This window comes from Xiphophorus maculatus, chromosome 3 (assembly GCF_002775205.1).
Source record: "Xiphophorus maculatus strain JP 163 A chromosome 3, X_maculatus-5.0-male, whole genome shotgun sequence".
In the NCBI taxonomy this organism is placed as follows: Eukaryota; Metazoa; Chordata; class Actinopteri; order Cyprinodontiformes; family Poeciliidae; genus Xiphophorus; species Xiphophorus maculatus.
The window spans coordinates 14,366,681-14,392,642 of record NC_036445.1 but is presented as its reverse complement, the minus strand read 5'-3'; the positions used below and the strand labels follow the sequence as shown (position 1 = coordinate 14,392,642).

The following is a 25,962-nucleotide window of genomic DNA, read 5'->3' as shown; positions in this document are numbered from 1 at the left end:
TCACTGTTTTTATCTTATTGCTCCAGGGCTAAGTTGCTCCGTGAAAATATAAGAACCTCCTGTTTCTCCAACACCACGGAGAAACAGGTGTTGCTTGCCTTCCGTCTTCTCTAAAATAGCTGTGATCTCACCTTCTAAATAAATTTAAAGTGATTTTTTTTTTTTCTTTGTCGTTTGGTCCAATCTAAGCCCTTGGGATGTGTGACAGCTGTGTATAAGTCACAAATTAAATTGTAAGAGCGTCAAAAAGAAAAACTTTTTTATGCTCTGCTTCTAAGGCAATGTGTTGCAAATTACCAAGAGTTAGTCAATGTTCAAATAAGACCTAGGAGCATTTTGAAATGAGTTGAGATTTTTCCATCTAAGTTGCAGATGTCTGTAGTTCCTTCAGAGTTACCCTGACCATGGTTTCCCTGGAGACATGTCAGTTTAGGTATATGACACTTTGTTTCTTTGACCTTTTGAGACTAAAGAGCACTTTGTGTGATGACATTGAGATTGGTTGACTTCTGAAGGCACAGATTTTATTTAGCAATATCAGAGTATAGAGGGTTCTGAATGAGATGGTCAGACAACACCTCAGGTTCTTATATTTTGTCTTGGTCTGTGACATAAAACCCAGTTGTGATTAATTCAAATCGTGGCAGTAAATTAGAAGTAAAAAAAGAAAAAAAGTATGTGGGGAATGGATATTTTGAAAGAGGCAGTATTCTGCTTCTGAGATGGCATTTTTTCTCATAGTACTTTTAACAAAGCAATGGGAAAAAAAAGATATTTACAAATTAGTGTAGTGTAAATCTGGACTGAATTTTGGACATTTCTTTGCTTATTCCCTGTGCAAATATTATAAGTTATATTCCAAAGTTTTTTTCAGTGATTTTCAGTGATTAATTTCTCACTGTAACAAATGTTTGTAGCTGTAAAAAGATAAATGTGGTAAAAGTCTTACATTTTTAAATGTAGTGATAAATGTGGTTTTTTTCTTAGGAACCAAAAAAACCAATTAGACAAATTAAAAATGTTTTGATATCGTAGCTGATTATATGAAATCCAACTGCACTGTTTTGTTTTGTTTGTTCAAATAACTTGTTCAATGTGATTATGATTACTTACAGTATACAGTGAGCTTAGCCGCCTGGATTTTGGAGAGATGTGTGCCGTTATTAAAGGCCTCACAGGTAAGCTCCAGTCCATTCTCCTCCCGAGAGACCTGGTGGGTCACATTGGAGGTGGTTGCTATCCCTCCGTTCTCTCCCTGCAGACACAAAGAGCACGCAACAATTAAGATGAAGAAAACAGGCAGGCTTGGTCCGTCGTCCTCAGCTGTGAAAAAGCGAGACAAAAAGCGGAAAAAAGCCACCAACCTCCCTGGTTTGTCTTGTGAATACAGATGGCAAATTAGCTGCTGTAATGACTGATGTTGTGCATGGTCTGTGATAAATAAGCATATTCATCTGATTCCCCCCGCTTTGCACCCCATTATAAATGGAGCACAGTGTCATTTTGCACCTGCCTGATAGTGGTCATGCCTATGCAGCACATCTGGTTATTAAAGCCATTATTGTGGTGATTACGGTAAAAGCCACAGTCAGAAAGACTAACAAAGACAGTGAACAGGCGCGTCAGTCTTCATTAACTTCCCACTGTTTCACATGCATTAAAGCTCACATGCAGCCCACAGAGTGCCTCGCGCAAGATCAAATGGAAATGCTGCTGCCAGATGAATAAAGAGCCTGTTTAATAATACTCATCTTCTGTGTCAGCTTTTATTCACTTTGATCTTATTAACGTACACAAAAGAGGAGCGGAGCTACGAAATACTCTTTTTCGAATTGGCTGACTCATTTGCAAAAGCTGCAGTGGGCTTATTCGGGGACTGCTCACGGTTGTACTGTTTGCTTTCATCTACCAGGGTTCACATGAGGTCAAATTTCATATTGGAGATTCTTTTTCCTTCAGTCGAGGGTCTTTTGCTTGCTACCCTAATAAGAAGCTTGATTAAGCAGGAAGTGCTTGCTTGTCTAGGAAAATTCATGCCTTCTAGACCATTTTAGGCAAAAGAGGAACATAAACACAGCCTTTTTCTGTCTTCTGCTTGCATGAAAACATTTTAAGATGCAGGTCTGATCAGAGATTTTTTTGTTGTTGTCACCATAGGCATAGACGTCATATTAATTTGGGCTCATAATGATGTATTTCAATGGGTATGAAGGTGGTACAACACAGCTTCATATCCATCCATCCATCCATCCATCCATCCATCCATCCATCCATCCATCCATCCATCCATCCATCCATTATCTTACACGCTTATCTTTAGGTACATATCTGCTGGTACATATCTTCATGGTCGTTGGGATAGTCAAGTACAATCAAAGAACCAAGGTGCAAACCTATAACTTACTCTGGTGTTTCAGCAGACTGTTACTCTATATAGATAAAGAGAAATTATCTCCTGCTCCAAAAGTGAAGTGACAAAAGCTGTTAGAGAAATCCAACAGCATTCATCATTATGCACCAATTTCTTGCTTTTGAAACACCATCTGAGTTGTATTATGTATAAATGATCCCACCAAAAGTGAGCAATTGATCAATATGACTAAATAATATAACATTCATGCCCACCACCAGTCTGTCAGCTCCTGACCAGAACTATAAAACCTTATTTATTCCATTACTCTTCCTGACTACCAGCTCTGTTAGAAACATACACTCTTTGTGTATTTGTGTGCCATCCAGTCCCACCTCTTCCGTTGTGACAGAGGTGTTGCTGAGCTCCTTGTGCCCCAGCCACCAGCGAATGTGGACGGGGGGATTACTCGAGGACGCATGGCAGCTCAGAGTCAACTCCTGCCCTTCGATGGCCTCCAGCGAACCCGACAGCATCAGCTTCGCAGGACCGACTGATGAGAAAGCACACACATTCACAAGCAAGCACACAAAGATAAGTCAGTAAAAAATATCACCCCGTGAACAGCACATTCAACAGCTCCCTATTCTGATCACAGCGGCAGCGCAACTATTTTAGGATGTGAGACACAGAGCTCGTATCAAGGGTGAGAGTGAAAATCACTTTGAGTGGCAACTTGTTTTCTCTGGGGGTTTTTTCATTGTGGTTTCTAAAGTCTGCTTCATTTTAACCAGAAGGCGAGACAGGGTACAATCGCTGCAGGCGATACGATGCAGTTGTATAAATCCTTCAGGGCAATACAAAGGCTGGGGAGGGGGGTCTGAGCTGACAGGTTCAGAGAAGAAGGTGGGTCATGTGTGTCAGTTTGTTGTCACATTTGTGCATATCCCATATTCCACATTACTGCACTCCCTCTCTTTCTATCTCTCTCTCTCAATATATATAAATATATATACTGTATATATATATATATACTGTATATGTATATATTAATTTCTAAACATAAATTAATATATATATATATATATATAAACATTAATAAATATAAAGACAAAAACATACACACACACACACACGCACATATATATATATATATATATATATATATATATATATATATATATATATATATATATATATATATATATATATATATATATATATTTTTTTTTTTTTTTTTTTTTTTTAACTCCAGCAGGGAGTCTTACTCTGTGCCCTGCAGCTTCTGTCGCAGCCTTGAGCACACCCAAACAGTCTGCAGTTCATTTTCAGCATCCCTGAATGGATGACTTGAAGGGATGATGACTTCAGAGCATGTTGGGGGCAAAGGCAGGCTCACTGATACAACTCTTCACCCAAACTGACATACAGAACATATTTTTTAAATAAAGTTTTACATAAGATACCGCATCATTTAGAAAGAACTTAAAATTAAAATCAGGTAAAATGCAGCAAGTCGTATGGATAATAACTCCATATTTGTTTAATAGTTGCTGAAGTAAACATTTTATATTCCGAGAAGAAAGTATAATCTATTAACTATGGTTGTTACAGTTGCTCTAAGTGTCGTCTGTAGAGCCTCAGGACTGTGCAGTTAAGAAGTTGAACTGAATTAATGCAACAGCTCCGAAAGAACCATGAAGTAATGCTAGTCTGGAGGCAGTAAGAAATATTGGCTTCAGCTACCATAGCCATTAGTTTCATTAACGATATTAACATTAGACTTCTTTTTTCTTTCTTTTTTTTTTTGCTGGAACTCCGAGATTTTTCTAACTGTTTTCTTTAATCTTTAATAAACCATTAGAAGTAAGACCTGAAAAGGGTATTGTGTGCCTTCTGCTTTTACTCACAGAACACTGTTATTTTGCGGGTGATGGACTGAGGAGACAGGGAGACAATATTGGCACTTTCACAGCTCAGCTCTGCCTGGTTGTCAGCAGGGGTGATCTTTAGTCTGAGGATATTTCTGGACTTCTGGCCCACGACTTGCTCTCCCCAGGTTGTTGAGAGAACTTCGCCTTCCTGTAAGATGGATGAACATGAGGTGGAAAAGAAGATGGCAGCATGTCTGAATATGGAAACTTGCCAAAGCTTTCAGATCAGTTAAACTGTTTCTTCTCTTTTAATGTTATCTCCTCAAACTCCAAAGGGCTTTTATGTGAAAACTCAGTAAAATTCAACATGTTTGCGAACAGTGTGAAAAACAACATGTGGTACTCAAATTTCTTCTAATGTCTGAAAACTGTGGCTTAAGGTCGTACTCAGCCCCTTTACTGTAATGCTCCTAAATAAAATTCATCACAGCAAACTGCAGTCCTTTCATAAGTTACCTAAATAATAAGCATAGTCTGTTTGTCTGTAATGGTGCTTTTCCACTAGAGCATCTCTAAACGTTTTGGTCCCATCCGCCCCAGTCAGACTCATTTTCCATTAGTGGATCCGGTGCCACTCTGCATGGCTGTTCTCAGATTTTCCTACCTTCTTCAGTGGTAGTACTAGCCATACCCAACAGACTACAGAGACAAAGCAATTTGATTGACAGCTGACCATATTTGTTGATTAACTCGAGATTTACCTCGGCGAACTCCAAACAACTTTATATCTTCGCTGTGGACCGCGGCCATGCCGTCTGCTGTCAGAGAGCTGCTCAGTACAGAGAAGTGTAATTATGAGTTTAATCACGAGCAGAGCCAGGAACATGTGTTACGTTTTGGGGCAGAATGACCGTGATTTAGCACCTCTGTAGACAGCTCCTCTGTCAGAAGAACAGTCAACAATAAAGAAGAGAGAAACGCTGCCAATTTCTGTCGGAGCTGCAGTTTTGCGCTGACAGTGTTAAACACCGGAAATACTTAACATCAGCTTGTGATATAAATTTTATTTTTTGTTTGGATTAAAAATAAATAAATAAAGTTCTTGTGTGGCTATTGGTTTACACCATTTGACTGCATTACTTAAACCCAAAAGGTTGCATATAAAAAAAAAAAAAGTACCAGAATATAATTATTTTTATATGCACAGCTAAACAATCAGCTGATCTTGGTCTTTATCGACGTGATAAAGGCGATTCATTTCTGTAAGACAAAATGATAATATCTCAAAGTGTGGCCTCAAATAACCTCACAAGCCACTGCGAGGAGAGTTAAGTCATAAATCGCGTGTCCCGCTTTTTCAACATCTCATAGAGACCTGTTGAATTCATTATCTGAAAATGGAAAGAATATGGCACAACTGCATTACTACCAAGACACAGACTCTATATGAAATGATAGGCTAGAAGAGGATAACTTTAATCAGAGATGAAACCAAAAGGTTACAGAGACTCACAACTTAGGTGGGAAAATAAGGTACTCTAGAGCTGGAAGGGTTTGTGAAATAAAATGACTCATTTAGCCAGAGTGATTTTTTTAAAGCTTCATTTCGCAGATGGCTAAGAGGATTTACCTTAGTCCATTGGAGAGTGCCCAGGGGGTTTCCACCATGGGATACACACTCCAACACGAGCAAACTCCCTGCTTTAACCACGTCTCTGTCCAAACCAATAATATATGGAGGCTCAGGAGGATCTGTCAGAAGAGGGAGAGACAAAAATAGCAATAGCTCAGAGAAATCTGAATCTTAAGTAAAGCATCAAAATATACTGAATAAATTTCGTATCTGCTGACACTCAGTACAAGTAATAAGTGGCATGTGAGGCCCCAAAAGGTTCAGTTCTAGGAACTTAGCTTTTTCATACTTTACCCTTCTATGACTTCACGTTAAATAAATAAAAAAATCTAATCTTTCTAAACATCTTTATGTTGATATTATACAAAGGTAAGTAGTAACTAGTTACATTTACTTAGTTACTTTTATTTGAGTAAGTTTTGGGGAAAAAATTACATCTAGAAGTTTTACTACACTGTAAAGTATTGCTGTTTTTACTGTAGTAAAATTATTCAATACTCTAGTGACTGTGACTAACTTCACTGAATGAAGACCAATTTGATTCCTATTTTAGTTATATGAAAGTTTTATATTTAGTCATATGAAAGTTTTATATTTATATAAAGTTTTATATATCACAGCCAAGTAAAAAATAACACTTAATATACTATAATAATACTTTTCCTTCAGTGCCTCATCACAACAATGCTCCTCCATTAACTAATTTACCATTGTTCTTAGGGCCAATGGACAGAGAAATAGATTAAATGATGAGATCAGCAGACACACTGTTCCACCAGGTGTCACTTTGTGTTTTGGTTTAAGTTGCATGCTCCTGCATGCATTTGGGTCACCACACATACACATCTCAAAACCTTGATGTTTTTTAGTTTTTTTTAAGTTTCTGTTCAGCACTTTTTGCTGGGAGATGTGTCATATAAATAAACATTTCATTACTATATGAAATGAAATAATGAGCAGAGTACCCCTGTTTGTTGAGAAAGTTAATAAATTGGTCCCATTCAACATGGCTACGAGTAAGAGAAGTCCAGATCTGATGAGAGCATTAAGAATTAAGGGGAACAGTGAGACCATAAAGAAAAATAACAGATGTTCAAACAGTAATAAGACAACGTGAAATATGAATAAATTATAGCTGAGCTTGAATAAAATATATGCAGTAAAATAAATTAAAAGAGGATGGGCTTTTGTTATTGCTGCAATCCGTTTCAGGGAGACTCTGGGCCAGCATGAAAAATTGCCACCTTGCTGACAATCTGGCTGGCAGAAAATGGCCACCGCGCTGGCTTTGATGGGCTGGCACATTGAGTAATACCGCAGCAGAGGTCCCAAGTTCTGCAATATTAGCACTTTACCACAGAGAGAGCATATTATTTATGGAAAGGAAGGGAGGGGAGGTTAGTTTAAACAAAAGCACAGATTTTAACTACAAAGGGGTTGAGACTGGACAGAGGTTAATCAGGGTGTTCAGTCAGCTTTGAAGATATAGGACTGGAGGGTGTTCCTAGCTTGAAGACATTGTAAGAGGAAAAACATCTCAACAGTTACTTTAACTGTTAGCAGTATAACTGATCAGCAGTATAAAATATAAACTCCACTGTGATAAACAATAGCTGCCAGGTCACGCTGGTTCATGCATTAAGAAACAAAGGCTCTCGCAGTTGCAATGCCAAACGAAAGCAAAAGGGAGATTAAACAACAATACGGGAAAATGACAGCATTTGTGCCAGCTAACCTTTGTGCGGTTCAGCAGAAGTTCTATTTCCATGCTGTCAAATGGTTTGTGAAATCAGTACGAGGAAAAAGGCACTTTCTGCCTCTGTGCATTCTAAATTTAATTTGAGCTGATGAACACAAACGTTGCTGGGCTAGTTAAGGCTGGATTTCTTATTATATCTGAGGTGGCCTTGGCTTCCATTAGCCTATTAGTTATTATAATGCTATTAAAAAATTCACTAGAAGCCTTGCTTGTATAATCCATCTGGGCTGGTCTAATAATCGTTTGGTGTATTTTGGGTTAACGCTGGGGCAAAAGCTGTGTCAAACATGATACATCAGACTTAATGAAAATGTAATTGCACACTGCTCTGTGTTTTCCACTGTACCAGTGAAAGAAAAAAAGATTTTACTATGACCCTACCAATCATTAATTGGGTCCATAGGGGGGTATTTAATTAATTTTTTTTCGTTTTTGTCTTTTTTTAAACAGGTGTTGACTTTGCCTTCAAGTCGAATGTTTCTTCTCAGACCACTAGCATAGGCTGAGTGCACAAGACAGGATGCCTTGCGGGCCTCCCCGAGGGCACCTGGACTCCTGTGTAGTTGAGTGTGCCTGTAGCTGCATGAGTGTATGCTTTGAGAAAAGAAGCAGACACTCACAATACACATTCATGGTCACTGTGGTCACCACCGGCTGGAAAACGGCTTCATTGTTGGCCTGGCATGTCAACTCTCTCCCATTGTCAGATCTCAGAGCAGTGACCCTTTCAGAGGTAACACAAAAAAGAAAAAAATAACATGTTTAAAAGAATAACGGTGCTCATAGTTCTCTTTAGTTGATATGGATAAACACTGGAGACCTGCAGGGGTGTAGGAAAGTCCTTGACAATTTAATTTATTTTTGTAATACAATTGAAAATGACACTACTGTATATTTTACAGATTTCTTTCACACAGAGTTATGGATTTCAATTATTTATTTTTTTAAAATTGATAACTATGGCTTACAGCTGCTGAAAAATCTAAATTTCAGTTTATCAAAAAAATGAGAATATATATAAAAATCTGCTAACTCTTAAATTAACACCTGAAGGTTTCTTGAGGCTTTAAACAGTCTCCCACTCTAGATCACTAGGCTACACAATCTGCTAACTTGAGAGATATACTTTTTGAGACTGTCTGTGGTGTACTACATTTGACCATATCTAGCCTAAACCTGCAAGAAAACTATATCACATTACTCATGCCAAAAATTCGGCTCTTTTGCCATTTCATACATTTAGGACATATACTTATATTTTTTGTGGTACAAAAAATGCTGTCTGCTGGGAGGTATTAAATTCCAGCCATGCATAAATTTGCACCCATCTTGGGCACATTTCATGTCTACTTGAATTATAAGACTATTTAAACCAATGACATGCACTGATTAGTTTCAAAGAGATGAAATGGTTTGTTTACATGTACAAAATATAACTTCCATCCATCCATCCATTATCTAACACCCTTATTCTTGCAAGGTTACATGGGGTGCCGGTTCCCATCTCAAGCAGTCAATGGGTGAGAGATGGGATTCAACAGGATACACAGGGGGAATATGCAAACTCCATGCAGAAAAACCAAGGCTGGGACTGTAACCCTTTACCTTCTTGTTACAAATCAACAGTGATGTCACTGTGCAGCCCCAAAATATATTTTTTGATAAAATTAAACTTATTTAGGATGATGGAAAAGTATTAAATGGAGGAACAAATTAGAGAAGGGGAAATTGAACTTGATCCAAAACTACCATTACCTACCTGCTTTTACTGGAATAATGTTTAAATAACAGTGAACTGAACTCTGGAGTGTAAATACTTCAAACTAAAGCGAGTGAGAGTTGTGTGCCCTGCCTAGGTTATCAACAAAGTAAGTCATGTTCTCCTTGCGTCAGTCAAATGTGCTTCATTTGAAAACTGATCATCCAAATACACAGAAAATAAGACCAATTTAATTTGTCGCTTTAAACATACGCTTACTACACCTTCTTAAAAGTGAAATATTGTAAGGTGTTGAACCAAGATCGGAAACACCTTCCAGTTTCAATTTTCCAAACCAGTGACAAATCAATAACGAAAATAACAAATTGCTCTCCAAGCAGCAGCCCCGACGTTTTCTTACTTCTCACTACTTTTGTTTATGAACTCTCTTTCCAAACACTCTGTTAACACAATAAATCAAAATCAGAAGTTATATATGAGTGGAAGAGTTAGCCATCATACTTTTTTTTTCTGTTTGTGATTTGTGCACTACTGAATGATCTGAACTGAAGAATCTCAACATTTTATAAATACCACTTTTTCTAAACACTGAAACCTTTTAAAACACACAAGCAAATATACTTTCTTAGTTTGTTGTGTTATGTTGTACGCACAAAAACGAGAAAAGAAGAATGTTCCTTCATGTTGGAACAACATGAGTAACTGTGGCTGTATTCATGCAAATACAGTAAGCTCTCCAAAAATGTGACTATGGATTTTGTTTTTACTTCGAAGATAAAAATTGATAGTTTTAATTTGAAAAATTAACAGAAAGAATTTTATAGGCCGGTCGGCTCTTTTTGAAGTCAAGTTGCGTGCATATCCACAGAGTTAGCAAACAAATAATTCCTCTTTTGGTTGGCGTTTGCAGCCATTTGCCAAGGACCATTTATTTTTCTTAGTGCTTGTTGGCTGTACATCCAAGAGAGGTATATTTGTTGTCTGAACTATTAAAATAGGCAGGTATAATAATTCTTGGAGGGGGGGGTCTCAAACATTTTCAGATTTTAGCTATTTGCAGACAACTCTATTTCTTAATTCCTTCAAACACCAGGGGTCTGCTATAGAATGTCCAATGAGTAAATTAATTAGCAAAGCCCACTGGTTTTCAACTTGAAACTATTAAATGGCTAGTTTGAGTTCAATGTCATTTTCAGGTGCAGATTAAGACTTCAGAGGTAAATGAAACACGGCATTACACACCAACAGCACTTGTGCCCAGTTCACCATCATCCACTTCAGTTGGTACCAGAAGTTTTACTGTCAATGCTTCTGACAAACTAGCTAACATGGAACATATTGGGAAGTGCATAAGGTGGCATTAGAAAAGAAAAGTGCAAAAGCATCAGATCAAAAAATAGAACGTATCTGTCAGTTGTGTCCTTAACAAGTCTTCCATTGCTTTTCATGTGCAGTCAATGCAGAGCTGGTGCCCCCTACCTACTGCTGAGAATAGGGGATCTATTTTACTATTTTATAGGATGTATTTTAAAGCATACATCCAGACTGCACTGCCTTTCATCGTGCCCCCGGAATTTAGATGGTTTCTGACATTTTGACTGAAGGAGCGGCTCACCGGGACAACATTCATGGAAAAATCTCCACTTGCTCTACATCACAGATAAATTCTTTCTATTTACCTACCAAATACTTACATTTATTCTGGTGCTTTTTCACAGTTTGAGAACTATGGATCTGACAATCACAGAAAAGAAAATAGGAAAGTACAAAGCAAAGGGTCTTTAAATACATTTCAACTACAGCTCTCCAAGAAATTAATTATTTCTTTTGGCCTCAAAGTTTAATTTTCCATGCCAATTTCTGTCATTTTAAGGCAAGCAATGGCAATTTCCAAGCTCATCTATGATATTACTGTGTATTTGTTTTTACTTCTACTCTTGAAGTAAAACAAACTAAAAGGAACGAGAGGAAAGCTTTGTAGTCTAAATGACCTACACCATCTGATGCAAAACTGTGCTTGTTAGAATTAAGTTGCTCAATTAAAATTTACTAGTCCATCAGGACTCAAAAAAGACTATTTGGGTCGAGTCCCAGATTGCAGCTGGCCAGTTAGTGACCTATAGTGTACAGCAACCAGCATGCAAGCCAAAACCGGTCAAGTGCAGTAACTTGTTGTCAGCTTGGTGTGTCTATGCATCCATAAGGTCAGCATTATGCAAACCATTTTAAGATAATGAAAGTTTGTAGGTAGAGAATCCTTAGACAACAAATGAGATAGCTTGAGAACTGGTCTGTTTGTTTGTTTAGGAGAAAATAACATTTTGCTTGTGAGTCTCTGTGTCAATAAATCAAAAAATGTGCAGTCTAATGCAGACAGAAACCTTCATAATAACTTTTACTCTTGTCTTGTTTGGGTTTCAGTTAATGTATTTTAAATAAAACTACAGTACAATGACATCTGTTCAAATCCCACAAGGCCTGCTGCTCTGCATGCTCACTGTGATTATAAAGAAAGAACATCAATATTGCTTAAGACCTTGGCTCCAACTCTGGAGGGCTAGACAATAGCACAGCTCCTCAGTGCAAATGTTATCTCAGAATATGACAAGAGGTTATTATCTCTGACACTGAGGAGACGCACAGGATTAAAGCAATCTATGCACCTGTTTAATGTATAGGCACCTGGTGAACCGGCGAGGTTCGGCTCTGTCTCGCTGCTGCAATGTAATTTCGTGCATTTGACAGAAGCTAATTCAATCGAGCGGTGGCAAGTAACAGTTGACTTGTGTACGCGCTGAGATTCATTGTATTCGCAAAGACAGATGGAAAAATAAGAACACTTTGAAAACAAGGAAAACAAGAAGCCCAGGCAGGCTGGGGGGGAGACTGAGCGGGCTGGTTGAGGAGAGTGAATCTGGCAGGCGGTGGAACACATACGTTACTTCAGCGTGCGTGTTCAGAAGCTTATCCTTTGAGCCAGATGTGGTAAAAGACGTCGCACCTGTCAGATCGACTCCATCTAGAAAAGACACAGTGGGGAGGAGATGCACAAATAAGACGAGTCTGTAGATGTGTTCACATGAGTCAGATGCATCAGTGTTGCTCTAACTAGAGTAGTGAATACTGAAATGTGCAAATAAGGAATCCTACCATCTTTGTTTCAATGTGTCTGAATTAAAAACAGCCATTGCTGAATTATGACTAGATCAGGACGCACATGAATGAAATACCTTTTGACCTCATTTCATCTAAAACAAAAGGGTAGTCTTACAAAGTTTTAGCCCCATGCAGTGTAGCCTCTAGTTAGTTTAAGTGAGCAACTAGAAACTTGTGATATACACTGTAAGAGTAATTGTAAAGTCAGGAGGAAATTTTAAATTCAAATTCTCAGGCTATGTCCTCCCACACAGAGCCTCGTTTCCTATTCCAGAAATAAAAAAAACTCAGAATTTATTGCTTTAAACTGAATTCCATCCTCCAAAATGTATTCACGCTTGAACATTCAGGTCACGGCCTATAGAAGATCCTGAATGCAGAATATTTTAAAAGGGCTGCAACCCTTCTTTTCTAAGCTGTTGTCAGATTGAAATCAGCTGGAAAGCTAGAAAGGCTCTCACCTTTATACAGAGTGATATCAGCTCCAGGCTTTGCGTCAGGGGCCACGCACTCAACCATGTACTTCTTTCCAGCCACCCAGGGTGCTGTCACATCCGTGGTAAAATACGGCTTCGATGGGGGAACTGCAGACATGAAACAATTTGTTTTTATATTAACTTCAAGGTCAATATTACAATGCCTTGATAGATCAGCACAAAGTGGTGAATAATTGTGAAGTGGATGCAAATAAAATGTATCATTTTTTAACTGAAAAAATTAGAAAAGTATGGAGTACGCTTGTATTCTATCCCTTTTTTCTCTGATGGCCCTAAAGAAAATCAAGTAGAACCAATTCAAAAATTGCCTAATTAGGGAGATAACCTATAAATCCAACTGCTCTACAAGGAACATCAGTGAACTATCAGCCTAATGAAGCCAAAGGAACACACAACCAGGCAGGTCAGGGGTAATGCTATGGAGATGTAAAATCAACAGTTTTGAATGTCTCAGATTACTGTTCATCATTCCACTAAGAAAGGAGTTTTGCAAAACTGCATCCTCATTCCCACCAAAACACTCTGTTTAATGGAGAAATTCATCATCCTAAGGTGTTAGTTTATCCTGAGCTATCTCTGCTAGTATGCTGCTCTTGGCTTCGGCTGCGGGGCCACAAACTGATCCCTTATCCTTACTCTTCTACTTTCTTTTGCTACTACTCTCCAGTTTGCATTATTCACTGTTACTTCAAGTGCTAACTTTATGTTTTCTGTCTTTTTTTTACAGTAAATAAACTGAACTCACCTGAATTGAAAACTAACATGCCAATTCATCTTGAACAAAGCTTCCCTGAAGTGAAACCTAAACACACATACAGAGCTACAACGCAATGCATATCATTGATATTCAAACACTTTATAACAAATTTTAAAGGTGAAAAGATTGCCTTACTGTTAAAATTTTGAGTGATTTACAATAGTGAGGTTTGATGTAGTACTGTGTTTAATTTCAATTTGTGAGCAAGAAGAAAAAGGCAGAAACACTGATTCACTAATACACTATACAGATCACAACAAACTTCTCTCTCTCTTCCTTTCTGGATTGGCCACAGCAGTCTTCACGTATCTCCTATTCAACATTTCAGTTCTTTTATATGACCATAACTAGGAATTCCAGAGTAAGAAAAAAAGAGGAAGGAGAACAACAGCAAAGCTTTCACCACAAGGGACCAAGAATCGTTTGGCAGTGAATTGAGAAATCTGCCACCAGCCTAATTATCAAAGAGATTCTTCAGATCTATCAGCTCCTACCAAAAAAAAAACTCTGTTATGTCACGCACAAACTACAGAGAAAATGTTCGTCTATTGTGCCAACTTTGAGAGAGTGGGTGAGCCATGGAGAGCATGGTTGCAGTGGAGGTTGTTTTTCTTTCATCAGAGATCAAGTGCAGAGGCTGTCTGAGCTGAGAAACAAAGCCGAGAGTTGGGATGTATAGGAAACACAGGTGAAGATGGAAATAATATGATATGTCAAGAGAGAAAAGTCAGCATAAGGTGTAGTTGCTCCGCACTCCTACAACGATTAATATAAATCTGGCCAAATCAGCCAGCCATTAAACAAACAGCTCCTTTCCACCTTTTTTCACCACATACAATCTATCCTACACCACTAGGAGGAGCTGTTGCAGTATCCAGAGTCGCACACATGCTCTGGTCTGCTATTGAGACAGATGAGATGTGGCTGCAGCTTCAAACTGATTTAAAAGAAGCAATTGAATCTGTGTGGACTGTGATGGGTTACCCAGAGCACTGCAGAGGCGCATGCCACAATAATGAGATGCATTTGTTTGTTTTCTCCCCTCATCCTCCTCCTCCTCCCTGAGACTAGGCCATGCATCTATTGACAGCCGCTGCACTCTCAATCTACTCACAGCAACACAATTCACATGGGCGCATCACTTGTTGTGCTTGAGGAGCATCTGGCAGCCCAACAAATCCTAAAAATAAGAATAATGATATGTTCGCAAATGAGCCAGGCAGGTTTCTAATTTCTTCCTCCCTCCCTGAAACACCATCTTGTCCCTTGTACCTCTTGTTCACTCCATCATCCCCCGGCCCACCTCGCTCCCCTAAATGCAATCCTTCTTGACCACTGCAGCTAAACTGCAGAAGTGAGGAGGAAGGTGTATTCTGTCTTGGACTTGGAACTTGCATCTCGCCATCCATCACGTACACCGGGGCACACCATGTGATCAGATCAGCACGGTCAGGAGAAAGTTACCCATTCAGACAAATCCCTGCATATATGCGTCTTGCGAAAGTGTTTATACCCCTTGAACTTTTTCAAGCAGTATTGTGTCATGTAAAACCACAAACTTTGATGTACTTTAGTAAGATTTTGTGCAATGGACAAACAGAAAGCAGTCCATTATCGTAAAGCAAAGGAAAATCATATGTTTTTTTTTTTCAAAATTAAAATCTGAAAATTTTACAGTTACAGATTTTAACCTCCTTATCTTATTGTTTAGAGACCCACCTTTCACTTCAATTACCAACTTTTGAGACATCGATCTGCCAACTCAACAAGTACAGAGACTGAAATTGTTAAGTTTCTGTGCAAAATAGCTCGACCTGAGCCATAAGGAAAGGAAGACTTTTTTTGAAAGACATTGAAGCGTTCAATGTCTTTCAAACAACTGGACAGAGTTATTTTGAAAAATGAGCAAATACTTCAGCCTCTAGTCTAGATCTACAAAAGGGGGTTGACACACATACTTTCCATACTAGCTGAACTTCTCAAATTACTATATGCAAAAAAAAACATAAAATCTTTCTTTCACTTTACATCTATTCAACATATCCATTCCCCATGTTTTCACTGCAAAGTGACCACAAGGTCCAATGGCTGTTGAACTAGCCAATTGTTGTATCTGTTCAATGGTGAAAGGAGATAAACATACATAAAATAAATAAATAAATAATTTTTAAAAAGTATTAACTTTTTTCAGACATGCACCCAGAGCTAATCATAAAAAACAAACATGCAGTTTCTCTAATTAACCCTACAGCTACTCCTTAGTCTACAAGCCAGTCATTTATTTTTCTTTAGCGTTCCCTTGCCCTCTTTATCTCTCGCTTTCGTCAAGGTACATATGAAGAACACAAAAATAGATTATGCAAGGACTTGTTCCTGCAGTTCAGAAGACAAACAGTGAGCAGCAGAATCTGAATTATTAGACAAATACAGACGGATGGATGGATAAAGCAGATAAGAACCAGATTAGCAGATGCACATTAAAATGCATAAGCAGCTCTTCCCACCTATCCCTCTCCTTCATTCACATTACTTTCTTTGCTCCTTGCTGAACAAACACCCAGAGATAAACTCAAATCTACAGTGCATGCAGATTTGCGCAGCTACCCAGCAAACTGATACAGGTGAAGGAAATATGCAGATTGTCATCTTGCTCTGCGTTAAGTGTGTGCACGGTCTAACATGTGACACTAACATGATTCTCCGAATGATGCTGGCCGAGGAGATAAGCAGTCTCTAAAAAGCTGATTGTGCTGAATAGGACGGAAAATAATGGAGATCTGAGTTCTTAACAGCAGACCCACTGCACTCATCAGTTTTATCTCTAGGGGAAAAGTACACACAAATTCACACACATCAGCACTGGTGCATATTCGAGGGTATTTTTATTTTGCATAAAAACACACACTCATGCTTACACATATGCACGCATTGTAGGTCTCAGGTGTGTGATCTCTGGCAATAAAAGCAGCTGAAACAAAGCTCTTTTTTTAGCTTATCCTTTCTCTCCTGGCTTTCTTCCCCCTTTTCCTTCACGATTCATTGGGAAGATGTTGAGCAAACGTGTAGGATGAAAATCAGATCCTCACACAGTCCGCCATCATTTCTTCATTCAACCAAATGTAACTTGTTTTGACTGTATTACATAACTGTTAAATTCCCTTTTTGGAAAATCTACCTCCCATTTGGACTCTTGTGGCCAAAGCTAAAAATATGACAAACACGCACACACTCACATTCAAACATGGTTTGTGCTCATTCACTTGTAAATCTGCTGTCATCACATAGTTGTCCCATAAGATAAATTCATATTTTATTGGAGCAATATAATCAAACACTGACAGTTAAAGAACAATACAAAATATTTCTTAATAAAATCTTTAGTCTCACTCTGTTTGGTCTTTTTGGTTGCTATCATCCTATATAACCCCACTATGCCTATAGCAGAGACATTTATCTTCTTTAACAATACCAGATAGTGGTGCATATAGGGAAGCATTTATCTTTGGACAATCTTACTAGATGGCCCAAAGTCCTGTTTCCTGTTTTGTGCTTTCTTCTCTAGCTTATCACAGAGGTTTACATTAAAGCTAAGGCCTGGGAAATAACACAGCCATTGAGAAAGGCTGAAACATATCTTGAGGAAGAACGCGCCACCATCCTTTTACAACCCACCTAACACTGCACCATGCACAAGGATCATCAGAAAAACCAGACTATCACAGACATTATAGTTATATTTATAGTCATTTAAGTTATATTAAATGAGCACTATGGCTACAATACATGTATATTTTTAAAAGCATGCAACGGCTGTAAAATCAATGCAAAGGAACATTTAATAACTTCAAAACAACATAGGTTGATCTGACTCCGTTATCTTTCTGTTCTCTCAATCGTATCGAAAATTTATGTGAAATGCCGAAAAAGCATATGTGAGCAAGGCAGCCTACAAACATAGCTCATTTACACCAGTTCTGTCAGAAGGAAAGGGCCAAAATTCCTCCCAACTATTGTGAGATGTTATGGAAGGAAACCCATAATATTTGAGTCATAGTTTATGTAAAATGAGACTAAATACTAATGAAGCCTAGTGTGGTCTATCAGACACCACCATATATCATTGCATTATTTATTTGATGCTTTCTTCTCCCATTTACTTCTCCAGCCCTGGTGGATCAGCTAGGAACCCCCCCCCCCAAAAAAAAAAATATATAGGATTATTTTTTTTTGTAAATTCCTTCCCCTCTTTCAGCATTTGCCATAAATTTTTGATATGATTGAGAAAACAGAAAGATAACAGGGAGTTACATATATAAATATATATATATATGTGTGTGTGTGTGTTCATTTTTCTGGATGAGCTTGTACTGCCATAACAGAATTTATTTTTAGACGTTACCAGGAATGCCAATAAGTGGAGGGTCCTGTCTATGCTAATTAAACGTTCAAGATAGAATTAAAAGGAGCCTCTTAAGTGTCCCATTTCACTATTAAGCATGACGTCCCCTGGTAGTTATGAAGGCAGAAACTGACGCTTTAACATCAGTCGAGCACTCTAATATGCACACCATCACATCAGTGCATAACTCATCAACCTCTGATGAGAATATATCTTTGGTAGCTGTCAGAACTTTTTAAGAACAAGGATGAAAAAAGTCGCTATGCTTCATGTTGCTTGTGCCCCGATTTATAAGTTGCTCCATTATTCATAACAGGGAATCAGAAAATGAAGGCTCATTATATACTCTTCAAGAGCTAAACTCATTAGCTACCACCGAAACCTTGCCATAGCCCCAGTTCCTAAAATGTCCTCTAACCTCGAAGCAGCTGTGATAATAAGCTCATACAGATACACACTCATGCACACACCCGCACACACTCAATCACAAACGTGCATATTTCTGTAAGATCCGGCAGAATGAGTAATTCAGTCTAAAACCAGAGCACATCAAAAAACTGTTTTGAACGTTTGCAGGAGGTATCTGTACAGGCACGCAACATGATGAGAGAGAGAGTTGTTCATTAATAGGATTAAATGCTAAGGCTAATGGTACAAACCGAGACACAGGATGTGTCAGGTATGTGATATGTGGCACCGCGCGGGGTAAGTTTTAGCAGCAGAGGGAGGAGGAGGTAGGGGGTTTCAGCAGAGGTTGTTATTGTCATGGATTACTCACTGCCACTTGATCTGCCTATAGCAGTAATCCCCTATCTAAGCTCCACAGAAAGGCAAAAACACACAGGAGTTATGTTACACCAATGGATATGTCTTGAAAACATCTCTTTGTAAGCCCATGGATGGGGGCTTTATTGACATTTCTCTCTTCCCCTCGCTATTCATTTCCTGCGGTGATTTATCTTGAATTAGTCAGTCATGATACCAATTTTACAACCAGCAATTTCAGTTTGGCTTTATTTTTTTGTAAATTCCTTCCCCTCTTTCATAAGCCAGGTCTTCATAAAGGGTTTATAGTGTTTTGATTTGATGCAGAGCTTGATGGGATCTGGCCATGGTTGACCGGTTGGAGAAAGGAGGGGTATGTGGGGGGGAACCTTGGGAGCAATCGTCGCCTTGATGGAGGAGTCTATGGGAAACTCATCAGAGGCTATGCTTTCCAAAAGTATGCACACTTTCCAGTCCCAGCTCAGCACTAACCCAAGATTGCATTCATCAGCTCATTATGAAGTCTGTGATTTCTCACATATTTTGAATCACATGAACAGCTCGGGTGGAACTAATGATCCTTTAGGACGGACATTTTCAAAGAGCTTTTAAGGTCATCGCTTCATTCTTTAACCTTTTCGACAGGTGTAGCTATCCATTCTGAAATGTAAACAGCCAAAAAACACAAAACCATCCATTGTCAATTGTGGACAAGACTCATTATCTGCGAGTGTCAGAAAGATGCCCGATGCTACGCAAACATGATGCCTGTGTATTTTGACCTTTCCGGCAGAGTCAAAGGCAATCTTGTTGGTTTTGTGTACGTGGGCGCGCATGTAGTGGGCATCTCAGAGGTAATAAATGTGGGAGTCAAACCCGCTGTGGCTGCAGGTGTAAGGCCTGCTGCAGGATACGGAGCTGCTGCAGAGCAGAATGGAGCACAGTCATTTAAAAGAGACGTCTGCAGTCTATGGCTCTTGCTACCCCGCACCACCCGCCATCCCTCTTGGCAGCCCATTGATGTCAGAAAAACCTGCTCTCTTCCCAGAGGAGAGAGACTGCTGAAACTGCCACAGCGAAAACCCTTTCAACCCCCCCGTCAAACCTTCACCACCACCCCCACAACCGTATTACCAAAGAAAAAGCCTGAGCACAAGGGAGAGAGTAAAAATTTCAGTGACAGAGAAAATGGGAAGGGGTTGGGGGTGGGTCTAAGTAAATGAACTGTGCCTGGAGAAGAAAGGTTCTTTTACAGTCCTTCCCTGACCACATATGGGCTCACTCCCACAGGCAAGAACGACGGGAAAGGGTCGTTATAGAATGACAACAGGTGGTCCAGTGTAGTCTTACGGTTACATATGTTTCACTACATGTCCAAATTGAACTTTTCAATCACCTCTGTAATAATTTATTCTGTGCAAGAAAGAGACATTGAACTATCTCCCTTTAGGCTTGCCAGGCTGCACTGTTACCTTATATGTTACAGATGGTGGTAATAACCACCAGACCCACTGGTGGATCTGGATTTGGAAAAATAAAAATAAAAATTTAAGGTGTTGCAAAACTTTTTGCAATTTACAGATCCATCTCAATAAATACGATTATCAAATAGTTGCTTGAAAAAGTTAAACTGATAGTTTATATCGATTCATTACACACATAGCAGTTTATTTCTGCTGTTTAATCTCTTTATTTGACAGTTGCAGCTAATAAAAATGTTGTTTTCCACAAACTAGAATATTGGATAAGATCAATAAAAGTGGAATTTATGTTGTACGGCCTACACAATCAACTGGGAAACCGCTGAATTGTGATATTTTCTCCATCATTTTTTCCTTATCCTCCTCTTCAAGGAGGATAAGCCACGAAAGGTTATCACTAAAGAATTATGGCTGTTCACAGAGTGCTCTATCCCAAAAGGTTGATGGAAAGTTTAGTGAAAGGAAAATGTGTGCTATGAAATGGTCCAAAAGGAAGAGGAATACTGCAGTGTTAAGAGGACTGTGAAAAAGGCCTTTTTAAGAGTTTGGAGGTGACAAAGTGTGAACTGTGGGTGAAAGCTTCAAAAATCTCCACACAGAAAAGCACCCCAGAATCCATGGCACATTTCATGGGCCATGTGACCAGCTGCTGATCCACTGTTTCATCGAGTCTAAGGTCTGGCCAGCAGAATAACCTGTTATAAATGCTATGGAGAATCTATAGAGTATTGTCAAAAGGAAGGGTCACCGGACATCTTCCTCAAAGCAGACAAGTTTTGCTACGGCAGCTTCCTTAACACCTCAAATGCTTTACTGTATATACTAAATTTCTGTAAAACTGCAATTTGGGTTTTTGTTAGCTGTAAGCCATAAGCATTAGCAGAAATAAATGATTACTACTGTAGTAAATACTTCAGGAGATAGACTCCTCCATCACTAATTTTACTAATAATACTGAGATAAATCAACTTTTCTATAATATTCTAGTTCATTAAGAAGGACATGTACATGTGCTCAAAAGAAACATTTGAGTTTTACTGTACCAGTATATGCTCACATATGCCTTTTGTCTCTGCTACAAATGCAACAGTACTATCTTGAAAAAAAATGAAAGCTCTTTATCAATAGAAATGAATATTTAACAGCTCTTTATATGCTGATTACTGGGCAAGAGGTCAGACATGTTGTTGGAGTAGAGATAATGCGTACTGTGCCTTGTTGAACACGTGTCCAGCTACTTACAGACAGACAGACAGATCAGACAGACAGACAGTCAGACTCTCACTTTGTACTGTGAGAAAGGCTGGATTGGAGACAATAGCATCACTTCTCTCAGATTGGCCGGCTTGGCATTCAAAGAAGGCATCATCATCAAGTTGTGCATCTTCAATCCTGAGATTATACTGTCCTGTGCAGACACAGAAATGGAGAAATGTACTTAATCAAGAGCAGAAGCGTAAAACAGCTTTTTTTTTATCAGAAAAATTCAACAGAGGCAACAGTCACATTAAGGTTGTCATTCATTATGAATCATAGTTTAATGTGCAATCTTTCAATGGGATAATTCAACTCTGAATATGTTTAAATATTCAGGATCTTTGAAGTGAGTTTATGTTAAAAGGTTACAAGCAGTTTTCTTTAGACAACTCACCAAATATTTTATGCTCATTTCTATTACAGAGTTGCCTACTGTTGCCAAAAAAACGTCATTTCCAAAATTAGAAACAAGACACATGTTTTCTATTCTGATATATTAGTTAATGAAGATATTAATAACCCTACATATGTTTTTATTGCACAACCCAGATCAGGGTTAAAATCATTTACTGAGTTCATCAGCAAAATCCCATTCGGTCAACCCATAGTACATTCCTGCTTCAAGGAACCACATGTAGTATATACTTTGAGAACTAGAAAAGTAGCAAAGCACTTATAATAATAACCATAATATAGCAGGCATATGAATCACCAACTATATGTATTATGGCTGTATTCTCAATGAAACAGATGTGAATCTAATTAGTTTCAGCAGTTTATTCAGGATTAACCTCTTAAAAATTCAGATGTGTTCATGAACACTTTAATTGTAAACCTTTCACAAAAATGCCAAACAATTTTGCCAAAAAAAGCACTTAATACACATAAAAGGCTTCACAATTGTTCTTCAATATACTCTAAAGTGACAATGAAAACTAAAAAGATTTTTCTGTCACTGGCTGCTTCAGATACAAAAGATCTAGCTTCTTGTGCAATGATAAGAGCAGCTCTTTACAATTTATAAAAGAAGAAAATTAACAGTATTCAGTCATATCTAGGTGATCTAGCTATAAATAGACAATTTCCTTTTAGCTGTAGAGTTGAAACATCAGACTCTGTGAGAATCTCTAATTTCTTGCTCCAGGCATTCCAATTGATATGCAAGTTGCAGTGTACTGTATACTTGAAGGATTGTTTTTCTTTTTTTTTTGTTTTTTGTTTTTTGCAGGAGTTTCCAATGCGGTAAATAAAATCCAATCTCTAATTCAAAACGCGAACTGAATAAACTGCCTATTATTTGCTGCCAGACAGAGTCCCTCACTATGTATCTCCCCTCTGCTAGTCTGGCATGCCAATGGGGCTTGATTTGTTTGATGCGTTGCCACAACCTGTGGGGATTAGATGATGCTCACTGTTGGTTTTCCAGCTCCTGATGGCTCACGGCCCACTAACATGTGGAAAATAGTATCTTGGTCTGACAACCACTCAGGCCTAAAAACGCATGTGTCAAGTAAGCTGGCAAGATAATTAACACCAACCAGAAGCAATTTTCACATCTAAGTTATCATTGAGTGCAGAGAGTGGGAGAGACACTGAAGTCATTAATCACGTTCCTCTTTTCTGAAATTATTCACAAATAGTCCAATCAAGTAGCAGCAAGTGTGTATTTATGGCAGAGGAGATGGTGGAAGGCAGGGATGTGATGTGCCAATTTGTCTATTACTTTCTATTTATTTCATATAGATTAGAACCTTAGGAGGCTTTAAGATTGAGAATAGATACAAAGACATATTGACTGCAGTTAAAATTAAGGTCCCCAATGCAAATTCACGTTATGTGAACCAAATTAAAACTGAAAGTATATCTTACAACATAAAGTCTTCCTAGTAAATGTGGTTACCTTTTAAAAGTATTTGTTTTTAAATGAAATCCACTCCTTAGGTGTTTATCTTAGCATATTTGTTATACTAAATCATTTCCCACAACAAATTAATTATGCTATGGTCTCACATACATGGGGTTGTGTGAAAATTAGATCACAACCTCAAATCAAAGCATGAGTCTCATTTAAACAATGCCTCGCAGAGGGGGTAACCTGCTGAAGTGTTTGTTTGTTTTTTTAACTAACATTTAACAGGTCAAAATCAATGCATTATTTTAAACTGGGAGTAAGTGGAAACAAAGAGTAAAAGGTTCAGATCACACATTTGTGATTTCCAAATCAGCTGTTTGTTTTCTACCCCGTCAGCTGATAAAAGCAAGTAACAGGTTCCAAAAAAGTGTTTAATTTTACAGTTTCAAATGACTTTCTCACTTTTACACTACATACCGCAAAGATTTTACTCATGTCACACTATTTCTCTGTTTCACCCAGTCTGAACTAGTTTTAAGGAAAAATGAATGAGGTTTCCTTCTGCTGCACACAATCTGACTTCTGTGAACTGGCTGAAGGCTTTTTATCGCTTTCTATTTCCTTTTCTTCCTCTGTTTGAAATTACAGACTCAAAGGAAAAAGAAAGAAACTTTGGTGACTGTAAAAGCCTACATGAAACTTTTACCTAGACTGAAGAAATTGGAGAGAAAGGAATTTTCATGTTTCATGAATAACACAATCAATCATTAATCCATTTAATAATCTTTCATAATAGTTATGTTATCATCATTATGGAAAATATGCAAAAGCTTGGTGTTTTTTTTGTGCCCATTAATAATTACATTTCGCCTCATTGATTGGCTGCAGGTCAGGTATAATTAAATCACTGCTTGTGGGCCAATCATTGAAAATAAATTAACAAAGACATACTTCATGCTCTAGTGCGCCGAACAAGCTGTTTTATTGGCTTATCTGTGTTTGTCTTTACAATAAGAGCTGTTACACGAATGAGCCTGAAATCTTGCAGTAGATTAGGACTCATGTCATTCCATATTTATATCACTCCTTTGCTTCAGGGGGTGAGGGGACAAGGAAGTGTGCTGCATCAACCTTGAGTGTGTGTTGAAATCAATGCTGCCCTCTCTTGTCTCTGTAAAGACATGATTTCGAGCTTTTTAAAGCATAAATAAACACCCCCGATGGTAACAATCAGTGAGAACTGGTGGCCTATCAAGTGCAGTCAAGTGTCATCCCAAATGATTTGGTTCGTTCTGGGCAGAGGAAAGTGATTGCATACATCAGTCTGCAGTTACCTTTCCTGGAAATTGTACCTGTGCTGATGGAGATGTTATTCATAGATGAGTGGATGAGTGTATAGCATGCTGAGTTTGCCTGTGGTTCAAGTGTTCATGGGCGCAGGTTCTTATCTCAATGCTGTAGACTTTTTTTTTAAATGTTATTTCTATATGGGCTGTTGTTGATGCTTGCATTGAATCGCTAATCAGCAAATAAAATGACATTTTAGAACTATAAAAGGTAAAAATGTTGTTGAATAATTTATTTTTTATCAATACTTTATTTAAAAATAAATGACTAAATTATAGATTCAAGCATGGAATGTGTGGCATATGGAAAGCGCTTCAGACTTTCATACAGGATAGTTTGTTTTTTCGGGGTTTTTTAAGCTTATGTTAGGCCACTTCTGAATTAGAGACAACATCAGAGGTGACTGAAAAGTAGCTCAGTGGTCCATGGATATCTTTTTCAAAGAAAGCAAAACATTCAATTTAATTTAAAAATCAAATTCGCAGAGCCCAGAAGAAAAGAGGCACCAAATTTATATTGCTTAAAGTCCAGTGGGAAGTTTCACCAGTCAGTCATTTGTTAGGGTTAGTCTGCTGCATTTCCTGAACTCCAAAGTTTGCACACCTGTCCACGTGGAAAGTAAGCAGCAATTCATGCTTACAAACTTTAAGGAGCTATTGATTTCATATTTCAATAGAATTTGTTTCATGTATCATTCAAATTTTCTGAGAAACTCAAGCTCTAGATGCTTGTAAAAAAAATTATATAAATAACAAAAATAAAGGGTTGAGATATCACGCTTGAGAACCTATACAAAAAAGAAGGTTTAGTATTTGAAAGAATTACAGAAAAAATATATATTTTTCAGAGATACTACACATTACTGAGATGCACCTGTATATTTTTGTTGATGTTTTATGTGCATGGACTATGGTTCCCCGACCGTGCATATGTCGCTGGCTGTCTCCCACAGAGTGCAACAGTGAAGTGTGGCCCGTCTAGTTGCAGGATGATCAGGAACAGATGCTCCTCTCCTACTCGGGATTGCCTTCTAATTGGCTATTACTTTTTATAGACTGTGGTGTTCTGCAACACACTTTTTTTCCCCTCTGTCACATTTTACTGATTAGCTGACA

The 25,962-nt window shown here is 38.2% G+C and overlaps 1 protein-coding gene across 3 annotated transcripts in view; it reads right to left on the bottom strand.

Annotated features, from left to right (window-relative positions):
* nphs1 (NPHS1, nephrin) overlaps positions 1-25,962 on the bottom strand; it is a 199,603-nt gene that overhangs the window by 17,180 nt on the left and 156,461 nt on the right. For all 3 annotated transcript variants that reach the window (XM_023330210.1, XM_023330209.1, XM_023330211.1), the window contains 8 exons: positions 21,677-21,799; positions 12,954-13,076; positions 12,274-12,355; positions 8,237-8,340; positions 5,855-5,976; positions 4,261-4,432; positions 2,746-2,903; positions 1,114-1,255 (listed from right to left, as the gene is read on the bottom strand). In XM_023330210.1, the coding sequence (XP_023185978.1) occupies positions 1,114-1,255; positions 2,746-2,903; positions 4,261-4,432; positions 5,855-5,976; positions 8,237-8,340; positions 12,274-12,355; positions 12,954-13,076; positions 21,677-21,799 (1,026 nt within the window). The remainder of the gene's footprint in view (positions 1-1,113; positions 1,256-2,745; positions 2,904-4,260; positions 4,433-5,854; positions 5,977-8,236; positions 8,341-12,273; positions 12,356-12,953; positions 13,077-21,676; positions 21,800-25,962) is intronic.